A 15,881-nucleotide genomic window follows, 5' to 3' on the forward strand; every position below is an offset into this window, starting at 1 on the left:
ACAAAAAGTGGTCACCTTTTTGGGTGCAAAACTAAAGTTAGCATAGCTTGCTAGGGGTTTATCAATGCTGGCTTTGGTATCAGGTTTTCTATTTAGTAATGCTTGCATGATTCATCCCCACTTTTTAAATCCCCCAAATAGGACCCCCTTGATTTTGTTCTTGATGTTCGGGTAGCTAGGTTTGCTCCTTAATGTAATTTAACGTCTATAGTTTCTTAAGCAAAAATATGACGTTGACGATATCGTGAAAAAGACGGATCGATTTTGACTTTTGAAGTAATTGGCAGTACCACTCGGACACTTTTGCTTTGTTTTTCTTCTTTGTGTAGTGGTACTGGTGGATCCACGTCTATCTCATATCTAAATTTTCTTTCGCTTAGTTATTTATTTTAGTGATAGTGTTAATCTCGAAAGTTTTTTGTGTCTTCAATTAATTATTTATTTTACTGACGATGTTCACCCTGAAATTTTATTTATATTTATTTTGTTTAAAAAATTTATGTTGTTAACTTATGTATGTTTACATTGAAAAATATTTCTGATCCGCACTGTGTTTGTGGCTACATATTATATATGTCCTACGCAGTTTCCATTGCATAGCAGCATTTGCAGAACTAGTTGAGAGAGGGAGAAATGGCTAAAAGCGATTATGTTCCACTCTTCGAAACAAAGCAAGTTAAGGGACGAATTCTTTTCCGGTTGATTGCAGCTTCAATATTTCTTGGCATATGCTTCATCTGTGTGTATAGACTATGGTTTTTCCCAGTTGAAGGAAAGGCTGAGAGAATCGCTTGGGCTGGAATGTTTCTTTCTGAACTATGGTTCATTTTTTACTGGTTTCTCATCTCAGTTTCCAGATGGAACTCTGTCTACCGTATTCCCTACGTACACAGACTCGCTCAAAGGTATCACATCTCCTACATATGTGTACATACAATGATATATGTATGTGTGTTCATTAGCTTTAATCTTGGAAAGGTTCGGGAAAGAATTGCCGGGGGTCGACGTATTCGTGTGCACGGCGGATCCGTTGTTAGAGCCACCGAGCATGGTGGTGAACACAGTTCTATCAGTGATGGCATACGATTATCCACCTGAGAAATTAAGCGTCTATTTATCGGACGACGGGGGGTCGGATTTAACGTTTTACGCCATGCTAGAGGCTGTGAATTTCTCAAAGACATGGCTGCCTTTCTGCAACAAATTCAAAGTGGAACCCAGATCACCCGAGGCTTACTTTAGGGCGGCTTTTGAACCAGTCGATGATCCAGTCAATGTCCAACACTGGCTTTCGGTCAAGGTAAACTTAAATATTTAACAATGGTTGGCTTTCTTACATACATCATGCAACTTGTTTGACTGTTTGCTTGCAATTTGCACCCTTTTACCAACTTCTTATTAAAAAAATGAAAACACGTGCATCACTGCTTACATAACCCCAACCTTGTTGACGAAACCAGTCAAATTCCAACTTTTCTTGTGCATGAAGTATCTCTCAAACTAATTATTTAATGAAATGTTGCACCTAATCATTTTAATTCCATTAAAATAGTAGAAATCTCGGTTGGATCCAACTTTTCGTCACTTTAGAGTAACTTAAGGGCCAAGTTATTCACATAGCTCCATGTGCCTGCTATAATTTTAGATTGTATTTGTTTGAACTGATTTTAATATATATATATATATATATATATATATATATATATATATATATATATATTCTTAATAATTATGCAGAAACAATATGAAGACATGAAAATAAGGATCGAGACCACCACAAAGTTGAACCGAATTCCAGAGCACATTCGAAAACAACACAAAGGATTTCAGGAGTGGGACTTTGTTTCGAGCAAACGTGATCATCAAACCATTCTTCAAGTAATTAATCATTCAATAAACACCTACTTAATTCATTAATTAAGCTCCGAATAGTTTAGTGTTATTAGCTAATGGTGCTTTTTTAGATCCTAATCGATGGAAGAGACCCCAATCCTGTGGATATTGAAGGAAACCCTTTGCCAACACTGGTGTATTTGTCAAGAGAGAAAAGACCCCAACACCACCACCATTTCAAAGCTGGGGCCATGAATGCCCTTGTAAGTACAATATATTATACAGGTTTGAATAGAAGGCAATTTAGTTTGCATGTTGTTGAATGATTTTTCGTGGTGAAAAATAGATTAGGGTATCATCAAATATAAGCAATGGCCCGATCATTATGAACGTGGATTGCGATATGTATTCCAACAACTCAGAGTCGATCAAATATTCTTTATGCCTTTTCATGGATGAAGAGAAGGGAGATGAGATCGCCTATGTACAGTTCCCTCAGAGTTTTGATAATCTCACCAAAAAATGAAACTTACAGTGCCTCTCTCCGAGTAATACAAAAGGTAATTAAGCCTACAATAGAATGGTAATTTTATGAACAATGATTATGCTTGATGGTTTTTTTTTCCGGTTATCTTCGATCTGTCTGACCTGGTTATGTCAACAATAAAGCTAGAGCTTCAAGGACTTGACGCAAATGGAGGGCCAATGTACATTGGCACAGGATGCTTCCACAGGAGAGAGGCTCTTTGTGGGAAGAAATTTGAGGAAAACTATAGGGTAGATTGGAAGAAGCCGAGTGATACAAAGGTTGAAGAAAGTGCAAGCCTCCTTGAGGAAACATGTAAAGTTCTTGCAAGCTGTACCTTTGAACACAACACACCATGGGGAAAAGAGGTGCATTTTGTTCCCCTTATGTAAAACATTAACACACATGAATGGTATGGATTAACATTTTTCAATGTGGTAATGATGATAAGTTTTTGATGGCAGATGGGTTTGAAGTACGGCTGTGCGGTGGAAGATATAGTTACGGGGTTGAGTATACAATGTAGAGGATGGAAATCCATGTATTTGAATCCAGAAAGAGAAGGATTCTTAGGAGTTGCTCCAATAACATTACTGCAGTTGCTGGTGCAACATACGAGATGGGGTGAAGGTCACCTTCAAATTTTCCTATCAAAATACTGCCCTTTGTTGTATGGATATAAAAAGATTCCGCTTAAGCTTCGACTCGGTTACTGTCCTTTCAACTTGTGGGCTGCAAATTGCTTGGCAACCTTGTATTATGTTGCTGTCCCATGCCTTTGCCTGCTTAAAGGCATCTCCTTGTTCCCCAAGGTATGAAGCTCCAGAGTTGTTAACTATCTATCTTGCAGTATGCCATATGATTATGAATGACTGAGAACCATGACAACATGCAGGTATCAAGCCCCTGGGTGCTCCCGTTTGCATATGTCATCTTCGCACACCGTGCATATAGCCTCGGTGAATTCATCTGGTGCGGCGGCACGGTTCGAGGTTGGTGCAACGATCAAAGGATATGGATGTTCAAGAGAACAACTTCATACTTGTTTTCCCTCATTGAAACCATCTTGAAGCTCTTGGGGTATTCACAACTATCCTTCATCGTCACTGCCAAAGTAGCCGATGAAGACGTCTTGAAAAGATATGATAGCGAGCTGATCGAGTTCGGTGCAGCTTCGCCGATGTTCGATATTTTAGCCACGCTTGCTATGATGAATCTGTTCGGTACGTTGGGGGCAATCAAGAAGGACCTAACGGCTGCAGATGAGGTTTTGGACCAATTTGGAGTGCAAATTCTGCTCTGCTTGGTTTTGGTAACAATCAACTTGCCTGTGTACCAAGCACTCTTTTTCCGAACGGACAATGGCAAGATGCCTATTTCAGTTACTTGTAAGTCTATACTTTTCGCCTTGGTAGCCTGTAGTCTAGCCATGTATTGAACAGAAAGTCACAGGTGCTGAAATTTGAACCTCAAACTAAATACCTAAATAAAGCTGTATGACCAATGGTTTAAATCCAGTTTTATGTATTTAGCCAATATGAGATTGCATAAAAGATCATTTATATAAGAGCATCACAACAATTTTATAGTTTATTTATAAAAAAGAACGCAAAATTAATAAATTTATTGAAACAGAAAAATATGTATGATTTGACTCTCAGACAATATCTTGTTTATCTTAACGGATTTATCGTAATAATACAGCGCAAAAGTCAAGCTTGGGATAAGAGTGATGATGTAATTTGATAATTAAAAATTATTATATATTTTAAATTTTTTTGATATATTTTTTATTAGAAATATATGTTTGTCTCTTTCCTAAAATTTTAAAAGTTCATCCCCTAAACATATATTCATATGTCCGTTCCTGATGGAGATAACTATGATTATAAATGAACTAAGCCAAACTCTAGTGTTGTTGAGTTTGATTTGACTCAAAAAATTTAAAATTAAACTCGACTAGGAAACTTACAAGCTTAAAATTACCAAGTTTGAATTAAACTCGAAATAAAAAAATTGAAACTCGACTTGACTCGAAAACTCGTGAACTTAAAATTTTTAAGCTAAATTTAAAATCAAAAACTAAAGATTGACTCAAGCTCGAAAAAACTTGAACTTGAAACATCTTCAAATTTAGTTAGATTGAAGCTCAAACTTGAACTCGAACATAACTTTAAGTACATGAAAGTCTTATTTATAACTTAAAAAAATAACATATAAATGTTAATATTATTAATAATAAAAAAATAAAATTTAATATATTAAATTTTATTTGTTCGTTACCTTTTGGGGTCAAATATCAAACTTATTTTGACCCGTTAAAAATTCAAGTTAAATTCGATCTCGAATCAAATTCATTCGATTAGAGTATTGATAGAGAATTCGTTAAATCAATATGGAATAACTTACTATTTATCTAGGTACAATACCCTCACAATTAAGCATTCACATTAAACCGAACAAGACTTATCCCAAAAAATATATATCTATTGCCTGATTAAAGCATCCTTTGTGGGGAAATACAGTGAGACCATATTTTGAACACATCCAAAGCTCTAGCAATGATGAACAAATTATCCAATCCAGAGGGTCCCGTTGTGTAATCTGCACCGCTCATTGAAAGCAAAGACGGGAAGAGATATGGGAAGCAGAGTCCATCTTCCTCTTTTCGAAACCAGGCTTGCCAACGGCCTCCTCTTCTTTCGATTCTATGCAGCTTCCATATTCATCACCATCTTCTTCATTTGTTTCTATCGACTCACCTGTTTTCCACTCCAACAAGGCAAAATCCAGAGCTTGTCTTGGTTCGGAATGTTCCTGTCTGAACTCTGGTTTGGTTTTTACTTCTTCACCACCGTTGTTGTCAGGTGGAACCCTGTCTTTCGTTCCACTTTCAAGAGCAGGCTTTCTTCCAGGTCCAATTCTTTCATTTTCTTCCTCATTTTCTTTAATAGGTTAGTCTTAGACATTGAAGAGATTCAATTTCTTACAAAAACAGGTATGCTGAAGAAGCTTTGCCGGGTGTAGACATTTTTGTTTGCACGGCGGACCCCGTGATAGAGCCACCCATAATGGTGATCAATACGGTGTTATCGGTTATGGCTTATGACTATCCGTCTGAGAAGCTGAGTGTGTATCTGTCCGATGATGGGTGCTCGGATCTAATGTTCTATGCTTTGTTAGAAGCTGCACGTTTTTCCCGGGTATGGCTGCCGTTTTGCAGGAAGCTGAAAGTAGAACCCAGGTCGCCGGAGATTTATTTCAGGAATACTGTTGAACCCAGTGATGATTCTGCCGTGTCCCAGCGCTGGTTGCTCATCAAGGTAACAAGCTTATCCTTTTCCTAAAATATCAACGTTACATCATGCCACTATCTTGGTAGGGTCGTAAATGAGACGTGATAGCAACGAAAGTTCAATAAATACTCTACAATATTAATAAGTAAATCAAAATATAATATATTTAGATTTTATTCTTTTAATAATAAAATTTTAATAACATTAACATTTATTTATTTATCTAAAAATGTTTTATTTAAGGTTTTAGTTTGATTGATGGAGTTATGAAATCTTTAGGTAAATATGTAGATGCTTTTTGCTTCTTTCTGGATGAAGAAGGGACGTGAGATTGCTTGTGTAATATCCGGAGTGGATGTAAGAAATTGATTCGATATAGAAAATTGATTAAAATCGACTTGAGTTCAAATTACTTGTGATATGAGGTGGTGGTGGTGACTCGAAATTAGTTCAAATCTGAATTGATGTTGACCTAAACCAAGTTATACCCGGTTATCTTGGACCTAAACTCCACCTCTACTCGACCCGAATCAAATAATTTAATCTGAAATTGATGGATTTTGACCCGATGCATTTTGATAAGGTTGTTTTTTTTAAAAAATTGAGCTCGAATCAGGTTTTATATAGGGTGAGCTCAGTCAAGTCGGATTCGGGTGGACGGTGAAAAGCCTATAACCTAACCTGAGAATAATAGTACAGGTTTTTTCATGTAAATTTATGGATAATTTCTATAATACTTGCTCTCTCTCTATATATTTTTTTTATTTGGGTGTTTATTTTATTTCATGTCGAGTTGGGTTTATACTCTAAAATTTTGGATTGATTCGGGTTCGGGTAGAAAAATATGCTCTTCATGTTAGGTTGGGTTAGGTGGAGGGTATATTTTTTTGGATCGGATCATATTCGGATAAAGTGTATATACTTTTTTGGATCGGTTGAGGTAGGGTTTTGGCATCGTGAATTCCTTTCACATGGATACTCCGGGACTAAGTTGAATTTTCCAATCTACTTTTGTATATGAATTACAGAAATCTTATGAAGAAATGAAGATGAGGATAGAAACGATGGCAAAGTTGGACAAAATTCCAGGTGACATACGCAAGGAACACAAGGGATTTCGCGAGTGGCATTTCGTTTCAACCCGACATGATCATCAATCCATTCTTCAAGTAATTAATTGCATGCACTTCACCCTTGTTTTGATCCAAAACCATCACTTTAGCCTTCAAGTTTTTAAATAAATAGCTGGGCCTGAACTTACAGATCATAATTGATGGAAGAGACCCTTCCTCCATGGATATCGAAGGAAAACCTTTGCCAACCCTCGTATATTTGGCACGTGAAAAAAGACCTCATTACCACCATAATTTCAAGGCTGGAGCATTGAATGCATTGGTAAGCTTCGAATCATTCATATACTGTAATACTATATCTGTTGTTGTTGAAGCAAATTATTGCAGATAAGGGTGTCATCCAGAATCAGCAATGCGCCGTTCATCCTTAACGTAGACTGCGACATGTTTTCGAATAATTCGGAAGCCATCAGAGACGCTCTTTGCTTCTTTCTGGATGAAGAGAAGGGACGTGAGATTGCTTATGTGCAATATCCACAGAGCTTTGACAACCTCACTGAAAATGATATCTATGGCAATTGCTCCAGGGTTAGGACGGGGGTGAGCATCAAGTAACACAACTTTTAATATCTCGATCGATTCCGGCTAATGGTATCGAGAGAGTTAATGTTTTCGAAATATCCATACGTGAAGTTGGAGTTTGCAGGTTTTGATGGGAACGGAGGACCTCTCTATAATGGAACCGGATGCTTTCACAGAAGACAAACTCTTTGTGGAATGAAGTATAGAGAGGATTTCAAGTTTGAATGGAAGCCAATGGAGTATGGCAGAAACACTAAACAGAGTGCAAATGTCTTGGAACAAAGTTCCAAAGCTCTTGCAAGTTGTTCTTTTGAAGAAAATACACAATGGGGAAAGGAGGTATTCCTTAATCCGATGATTTAGTTAATAAATGACGCGTACAGTCGCATAACTCGAACCAAATATGCCTATGAATCAATGAATCCGAAGATGATTTGTACATGTATGAATCATTGCAGATGGGATTAAAGTATGGATCTATAGTGGAGAATATACTCACAGGATTATCGATACAATGTCGAGGTTGGCGGTCCATCTACTTCAACCCCGAAAGGAAGGCGTTCCTTGGAGTTGCTCCGAAAACACTGCTGCAATACCTAATACAACAGAAGAGATGGGCTGAAGGTGACTTTCAGCTCTTTCTCTCAAAGTATTGTCCCCTTATCTATGGACACAAAAGGATCCCTCTAAAACTCCAGCTTTCATACTGTCTCTACTTTCTGTGGGCTGTGAATTGCTTAGCTACACTATACTATGTTACTGTCCCTTCCCTTTGTCTTGTTAAGGGTATCCCTCTGTTCCCAAAGGTAACTTTCTTGTCTGAAAAATTCTTAGATTTAGTTTTGGTTTCCTGTTCGTTGCATACAATGATAATCTCATGTTGTTTTTATCCATTAGATGTCATGCCTTTGGGTCCTATCATTTGCATATGCCATGATTGCCAGTTGTATGCAAAGCCTGGGAGAATTTTTATGTTGTGGAGGCACAATCCAAGGTTGGCTAAACGATCAACGGACGTGGATGTTCAAAAGAACAACTTCCTACCTGTTTGCTTTCTCCGACACGATAATGTCGATGTTCGGATTCTCGGAGTCAACCTTTGTAATCACTGAAAAGGTGGCTGATGAGGAAATATCTCAGAGATATGAACAAGAAGTCATGGAGTTTGGCACTCCTTCGGTAATGTTCACGGTATTAACAACGCTCGCACAACTCAATCTGTTCAGCTGCACTCTGGGGATAAGGAAGGTAGTCACCGATGATGTTCCGATAAAGATTTTGGACCAATTTGGTTTACAAATGATTCTGTCCAGTGTTTTGGTGTTGTTGAACCTGCCTATATACCAAGGGCTCTTCTTTAGGAAGGACACTGGTAAAATGCCTTCCTCTGTAACATACAAATCAAATGTTTATGCTCTTTTGGCTTGCACAATAGCCATGTACTAGGACTGAAATTTAAATTTTGAAAAGTATTGGGATTAAAAATCAAAATATCATAGTGTACATACTAAATCCGTAACTTGCACAAAGTACCAGGACTAATAATTGAACTTGCCAATCTACTTTTGTATGACTTGTAGAAATCTTATGAAGATATGTAGATGCTATTTGCTTCTTTCTGGATGAAGAAGGGACGTGAGATTGCTTATTGTGTAATATCCAGTATGGATGTAAGAAATTGATTCGATATAAAAGATTGATTAAAATCGACTGGAGTTGAAATTACTTGTACTCTGATATGACGGTGACTCGAAATTGATTTGAGTTTGAATTGATGTTGACTTAAACTCAAGTTATAACTAGTTTATCTTGGACCCGAAACTTGACTTAAATTTGAATTAAATTTGATAATGTAATAATCGATCCCGAGTTGCATCCACCTAATGCGAAACTCAACCCGAGATTAATCTAGTAAATAATTAATATAACCCAACTTAAAGCGATCCGATATCTGATTTTAGTGAACTTATAATTGACGAGACCTGAAATTTGACCTAAATCTGAATTAAATTTAATAATGTAATAATCGATCCCGAGTTGCATCCACCTAATGCGAAACTCAACCCGAGATTAATCTAGTAAATAATTAATATAACCCAACTTGAAGCGATATGAAATCTAATTTTAGCGAACTTATAATTGACGCAACCTATTAATTGGGCTGACTTATAAATGATTCAACTATTATTGAATCGATTTGATATTATCCTAACTTAATATTTATATGACTTGTAAGTTGTAAACTTGTAATTGACAATTGACAAAATGATTTTTCATCATTTAAGACACATGATTAATCATGATCATTATATTAATAAATTTGTTTTTTATAATATAATATATAAATATATTTAAAAGTTTAATCAAATTAATAATTTATCATCTATAAATATATTAAAAATAACTATTCATCATTTAAGACACATAATTAATTATAACTATTAAAATAATATTTTTAATTATTATCGTTAGATTACAAAATTTATTTTTTATATTTGTAAATTGTAATCAATAAATTATTTATGTTTTTATATCACTAATAGTAATAACTTTAAATTATTAATTTTGTTATTTAATTTTTTTGTTAAATGGTTCATTTATTGATTATTAATTTTATTAGATTAGGTTGTATCTGTTTAAAACAATGTTTTTAAAACCGGACCGAACCTTGAACCGGTGAAGGTACTGGTTCACTGGTCCAACTGTGGTTCAACCGATTTGAACCGGATTTTATATAAAATAATTTTTTTTTTAATTTTACATAATATTCAAAGCAATATTACTATATATGTAACACTTTTTTTAAGTTTACAATATTAAAAGGTATAAAAATATCACAAGTCATAACATATATATATATGTTAAAAACCATAAAATCAAGTGAAACAAAATGATTCAAATCAACTACAACATAATATTTAAGGTAAAATATATTAAATAATAAATATAATTATATAACTATAATCAAAAAATAAATTTGGGGCTGAAAAAAATCATAACAAACGATGTCATTTGGTTTAATTTTTTTTAAAAACAATCTCACATGGCTAAAAAACATAGAAGAGCATCCCAAAAGTCTAAAGAGTAAAAATATGAGAACAAAACAATCCTACATGGCTAAAAAACATAGAAGAGCTTCCCAACTGACTTATATAAATAATAGAGGTAATTTGGCATTCAAAATCATGGAGTATTTTGGTGAACACAGAGCGAACTATTCTTTTGCTTTAATCGAGCTCGAATTTCAAGCTTCAGTCGAGCTTCTAATTTTTTTTTTTGAGTTCGAGCCTTTTCGAGTTCAAGTTTCAATATTATACTTTGAGTTCGAGTTGAACTTGATAATTTTTAGCTCGTGAGTTTTTGAGTCGAGTTGAGCTTACTTTTAAAGTTTTCGAGTTCGAGTCGAGCTCAGCAATACTCGAGTTCAACTCGGCTCGTTTAACAAATGACGTCGTTTGGTTTAATTTTTTTTAAAAAAGGAAAAAAAACAGCACCGGCGGTTCACATCAGTTTTGTCGGTTTTCAGCCGGTTCACATCGGTTTTACCGGTTTTCAGACGGTTCTACTGGTTTTCAACCGGTTCATTGCAAAACTGGTTTTGAAAGTTAACTGGATCGGACAGGCCACTGGTTCACGGTTCAACCGGTTGAACCGACCGGTCCGGTCCGATTTTGATAACTATGGTTTAAAGACAACTCTCAACTATTTGACACTAAACGCTCACATCTCTAACATTCTTGGTGTCATTCCAGAACATCAAGGAATAATAACAATTACTTTACCATTGAGATCGCTTGGTTCATGCTTTAGATTATACATTAGATTATATAAAATAATTTTAAAATAGTAATAAGCGTAATCCATTATAAATAACTAGAAAAGCAAGAATCAACTTACCTTAGTGGTTGAAGGAATCGTCGTTATTCGTCATAGGTTCAAGCACCAGTAACTGCAGTAAGGTGATTGAGCATTTATTATCAAATAATTGAGAGTATTTAGAACATATATTACTTTGTAATCATTTTAGCTCAATAAAAAAAACTTAGAAAAAGAAGATAAAAGAGGCAAGACTTCCATTTTAAAATTTTACTGAAATTAAAAAAAAAGGAAGAGAAAATTTTTCCATTTTAGAATTTCATTAAAATTTTATGCATATAATTATATTAAATCAAAGTTTATGAGTAAATTTAAGCTTTTAACTAAATTTGATCTCTACTTTTTAAATTTTTTTTATAATTTCGTCTAATAATTTAATATGATGATACTTTTGTTTATTTTATTCAATAAAATTATATGTTTATTTGAAATTGGCCTATATTTATTTCAATTTTTATATTTTAGTCCAAACTCTATAAAATAAATGAATGCAATTTAGTTCGATATGTTGTTGATTTCAGTTATACATTTTGTAATTGTTTCAATTTGATCCATGTGTGTTGTTTAATTTATTTAAATTTCAGTTTGTAATTTCATGTTTGTCAATTTAATCCTTAAAATTATATTTTTATCCGAAATTAACCCATATTTATTTCAATTTTTGTGATTTCTCAAAATCCTATAAATAATATCATAATCTCCAAACCTTATAAATTAAATCGTAATCTTCAAACCCTATACACTTTTGTTCACCAACTTTTCAAATGAATGCAATTTAGTCTAATTTGATATTAATTCCAGCTTTACATTTTACAATTATTTCAATTTGATTCATACACGTTGTTTAATTTATTTAAATGTTGGTTTGTAATTTCATATTTGTTCAATTTAGTTTTAATTAGTAGTTTGCAAAATTTTTTCTATATATTTAAAGATAATTATTATGATGTCTATCTTTATTTATTTTTTTAAATTACCTAGCTATGGCTATAGCCTATGACTATAGCTATAAGACTATGGCTAAAAGTATATAATACAAAGCTATATAGCTATAACATATATATATATATATATATATATGCACGGACTAAATTATCTCAGTAGTTAAACGGATGATTGTTTTTCTTAGAGGTCTCAGGTTCGAGAATCAGCATCTGTAAACAGAGGTATCTGAGTGGGTTCATTGTCAAATGACTTAGAATCTTTAGAACAAATACTACGTTGTAATCACCTCATTATATATATATATATATATATAATACAATTAGACTCTCGTGAAATACATAAAATAATTCACCGAAAATGATTTGACCTAAAGTCCATATGTACCTGGTAAGACTCGAATTGTAGTTCACTCGAAACTAATATTACTTGACTTGATTTTTTTCGTCAACAACGTGACCCGACCTGAAAAAGACTCAACCCGAAGTTCATCACAACCTTGGATTGGCATGGGTTGGGTTGGGTCATATTTTCGATCGACCTAGCCCGGATAAAAAAAATATACACCATCTACCCGAAACTCGACCCAAGTTTAGGGTGACTTCACTCGACCCAAACCCAACCCATATTTTTTAGATAAAACTCCAAACCCGACTCGACCCAAAACATATATTTAGAAAATATTAATTTTATTATATAAAAATATGATTCTAGTTGAAAAATAAAAATAGAGAGAGGTCTTATTGTAATTATCCCCAAAAATATATAAGTTATAATTGTATTACTTTTTGGGTCGGGTCGGTTATTTTTCATCCTAAACTTGAATCCAACTCAACCCATCATATCTCCTAAAAAAATCTAACCCAAACCCAAATTTGTTTTAAAAATTTCAACCTAATAGGGTTGAGTCATGTTGAAATCCGTTGGCTTTAGGTTTCGTGTCGATCTCTATCATAACTTGAATTAATATGATATTTAACTAATTTGAACCCGAATCATTTTGACATGAATTGATATTGACCTGACCTGAAATTAACTCGACTTAAACCCAAATTAAGTCTAATTTGAAATCAATTCAAACTCGACCTGACTCAAATTTAACCATTAAATTCACCTATCATAATATGTACCTAATTTAACCTGAACATGACCTTACTTAAAACTTAGACGATTACCTAATTTCACATCTTTAATATCCTCGTAACTTTGATGATCAGATTATCCCCTAATCGAGTTTGAATTGATATATTTTATTAATTGTTTTATTTAAATTAATTTCTTCTTTTGAAATACTTTTAATCATCTTCTTAGGACTAGAGAAGCCAAACACATACTTCTCTCCGTTATACACGATAACCGCTTTCTTGGCTTAACACAAAAATAAGTGTCTAAACTTTACCTCGAAAAACGTCTTAGTGTCTAAAGATTTTTTCGCTAAAAATAGGTGTCTAATGTTTCAAACGTTACACTTTTAGGTGTTCGGATGTTAACCACAGTTAAAATCTAAGCTAAGCCACATGTGTAACGTTCTAGTAATTTTAAAAATTTATTTTAAAAAATAATTTTATTAAAAAATAAATATATTTTAAAAAAAACCTTTTCTTAAAAAAATCCTCCCACCTGGTCCCTTCTCTTCTCCCTTCTCCCATCCCAAAGCCACTGCCACTAGCAGTTGGTGGCGTACATCGTTACCACCACCAGTTTTATTGGCGCCTTGCAACCCCAACACTGACGAACAATCACCCAAATCGACTGTCAATCGTCACAAAATAATAAGAATCCGTTAATTGCCCCTCACCGTCGAACCCTTCTTAAGCCAGCAGTGACTGTCACCGCTTACACCAGTGAGAGCATCGTCTCACGCCGAGGAAAACCCAAATGTTCTCTCGTAGAGTAGCGTTGCCATTTGCCATGGAGGAAGCTTTGAAGCTCCAGTGACCGAGGTTATTTTGTAAGTTTTAAAAACTTTGGATTTTTTATAAATAACTTAAGTTTTTTATTTTTTTTCTTTTACAAAAAATAATATTTTTATTTATAAAAAAATAAAAATAAAAAAATATAACGATAGGATCTAAAAATATATATGAGAAAAAGTTAGACACCTATTTTTAACGAAAAATTTATAAACACTAAACGTTTTTCGATATATAATTTAATCATTTATTTTTATATGTTAAGCCTAATTTTTTTTATAGAATCTAATTCGGTGTTGGATATTACGATCTTGCTTCAAATTTTCCTCTATTTTAACAATTATCTCCCATCAAAAATTAAATATAAATTACAAGACATAATCCAATATCTACGTAGCTTCTTTCTCATATGTATTTTTCTTCCCAATATTTAAAAATTGGCTTAATACCCAAATAAGTGCCTAAATTATACATTTTTTTTCAAATAAGTGACTATATATTATTTTTGGCCCATCTGAGTGCTTAACATTACAAACATTAGCACTTTACGTGCTCGGGCCGTCAACGGCGTTAGTTTTCTCCCATTAAGTGACACTTGTCACAAATGTGAATTTTAAAATTTTTATATAAAATTAAAAAAAATATATTTTTAAAAAAGAAAACACACAAATTTTGAAATAACCCCTAAACTTTGAAATTTTTATTTCAACCCCTAAACCCACACCGACTGCCACCCTTTGTCGTCGAAGAAGCTGCACCCGATCTCTCTACCCCCTGAAGACCAAAACCCCTAAGAAATCGTGACCAATCTACGTTTTAAATCCCGCGAACCCTAGGATGAAAATCACGATCCCACGCGATTCTAGTGATGAATGTATATTTTTTAAAAAGAAAACACACAAAATTTGAAATAACCCCTAAACTTTGAAAACATTCATTTCAATCCCTAAACCCACTCCGACTGCCGCCCTTGTCCATCGAAAAAGCTTCACCCGACCTCTCCTCTCACCGACGATCAAAACCCCCTATGAAATCGTGATCGATCGACGACAAATCAATATTTTAAATCACGCGAAACCTAGAATGAAAAATCGCCATCCCACGCGATTCTGATGGTGAATCGGCAACAACTATGGTGACATATAACTAGAATGATGGCAAGGACTATGTCGGCGGTGGTGGTCATTGCCGGAGAGGGTGGCGACAACGAATTAAGATTAAGATTTTGGATTTTGGGGTTGTTTATAATATAAGAAAAGTTATGGTTTTTTATAAATATAATAATATTTTTAATGCGTTGTTTTAAAAAAAATTCAAAGTTATCAGGTTGTGACACATGTCACTTAACGGGGAAAATTAACGTTGTTGATGGCCCGGGCACCTAAAGTGCTAGCATTTGTAGCATTAGGCACCCAGATGGCCAAAAAAATGTAGGTACTTATTTTACAAAAAAAAGATATAGTTTGAACACTTATTTGAGCATTAAGCCTTAAAAAAATATGGCACTTATAAATGTAGACCCAAATTTACCCATTTTTCTTTAGCCATAAAGCGACATAAGGAAATAAAATAAAATAAAAATGTAAATTACAATTTGAACTCATGATTTTACAACAATATGCTAACTCATGCCTCTACTATCAAGGCTAGGCTACTATTTGATAATATAATATTAAAATTTAAATTTTATAATTGATATGGATCAAATTTATAGCACCCAAAAGAAACTATTCCCATTGGGATACGAATCATGCTTTCAAGAAATCCATTTCCCTCCTTTATCCTACCGTTGTAACTTCAATCGCTCCTCTCCCATCGTTCATGGCGTGTACCGCCACTA

At 34.0% G+C, this 15,881-nt stretch overlaps 1 protein-coding gene and 1 pseudogene across 1 annotated transcript; both read left to right on the forward strand.

Annotated features, from left to right (window-relative positions):
* The first annotated feature begins 588 nt into the window (after window positions 1-588).
* On the forward strand, window positions 589-12,131 carry LOC120154991 (annotated as a pseudogene).
* Window positions 4,863-8,780, forward strand: LOC120154990 (cellulose synthase-like protein E1). The gene is made up of 8 exons (XM_039166587.1): window positions 4,863-5,274; window positions 5,358-5,682; window positions 6,684-6,824; window positions 6,919-7,050; window positions 7,116-7,328; window positions 7,422-7,649; window positions 7,769-8,116; window positions 8,208-8,780. The coding sequence occupies exons 1-8, from the start codon at window positions 5,000-5,002 to the stop codon at window positions 8,754-8,756; spliced, it is 2,211 nt and encodes a 736-aa protein (XP_039022518.1). The 5' UTR covers window positions 4,863-4,999; the 3' UTR covers window positions 8,757-8,780.
* Window positions 12,132-15,881: the final 3,750 nt, after the last annotated feature.

Source organism: Hibiscus syriacus, unplaced genomic scaffold (assembly GCF_006381635.1).
Source record: "Hibiscus syriacus cultivar Baekdansim isolate YM2019G1 unplaced genomic scaffold, ASM638163v2 tig00111157_pilon, whole genome shotgun sequence".
Taxonomy (NCBI): Eukaryota; Viridiplantae; Streptophyta; class Magnoliopsida; order Malvales; family Malvaceae; genus Hibiscus; species Hibiscus syriacus.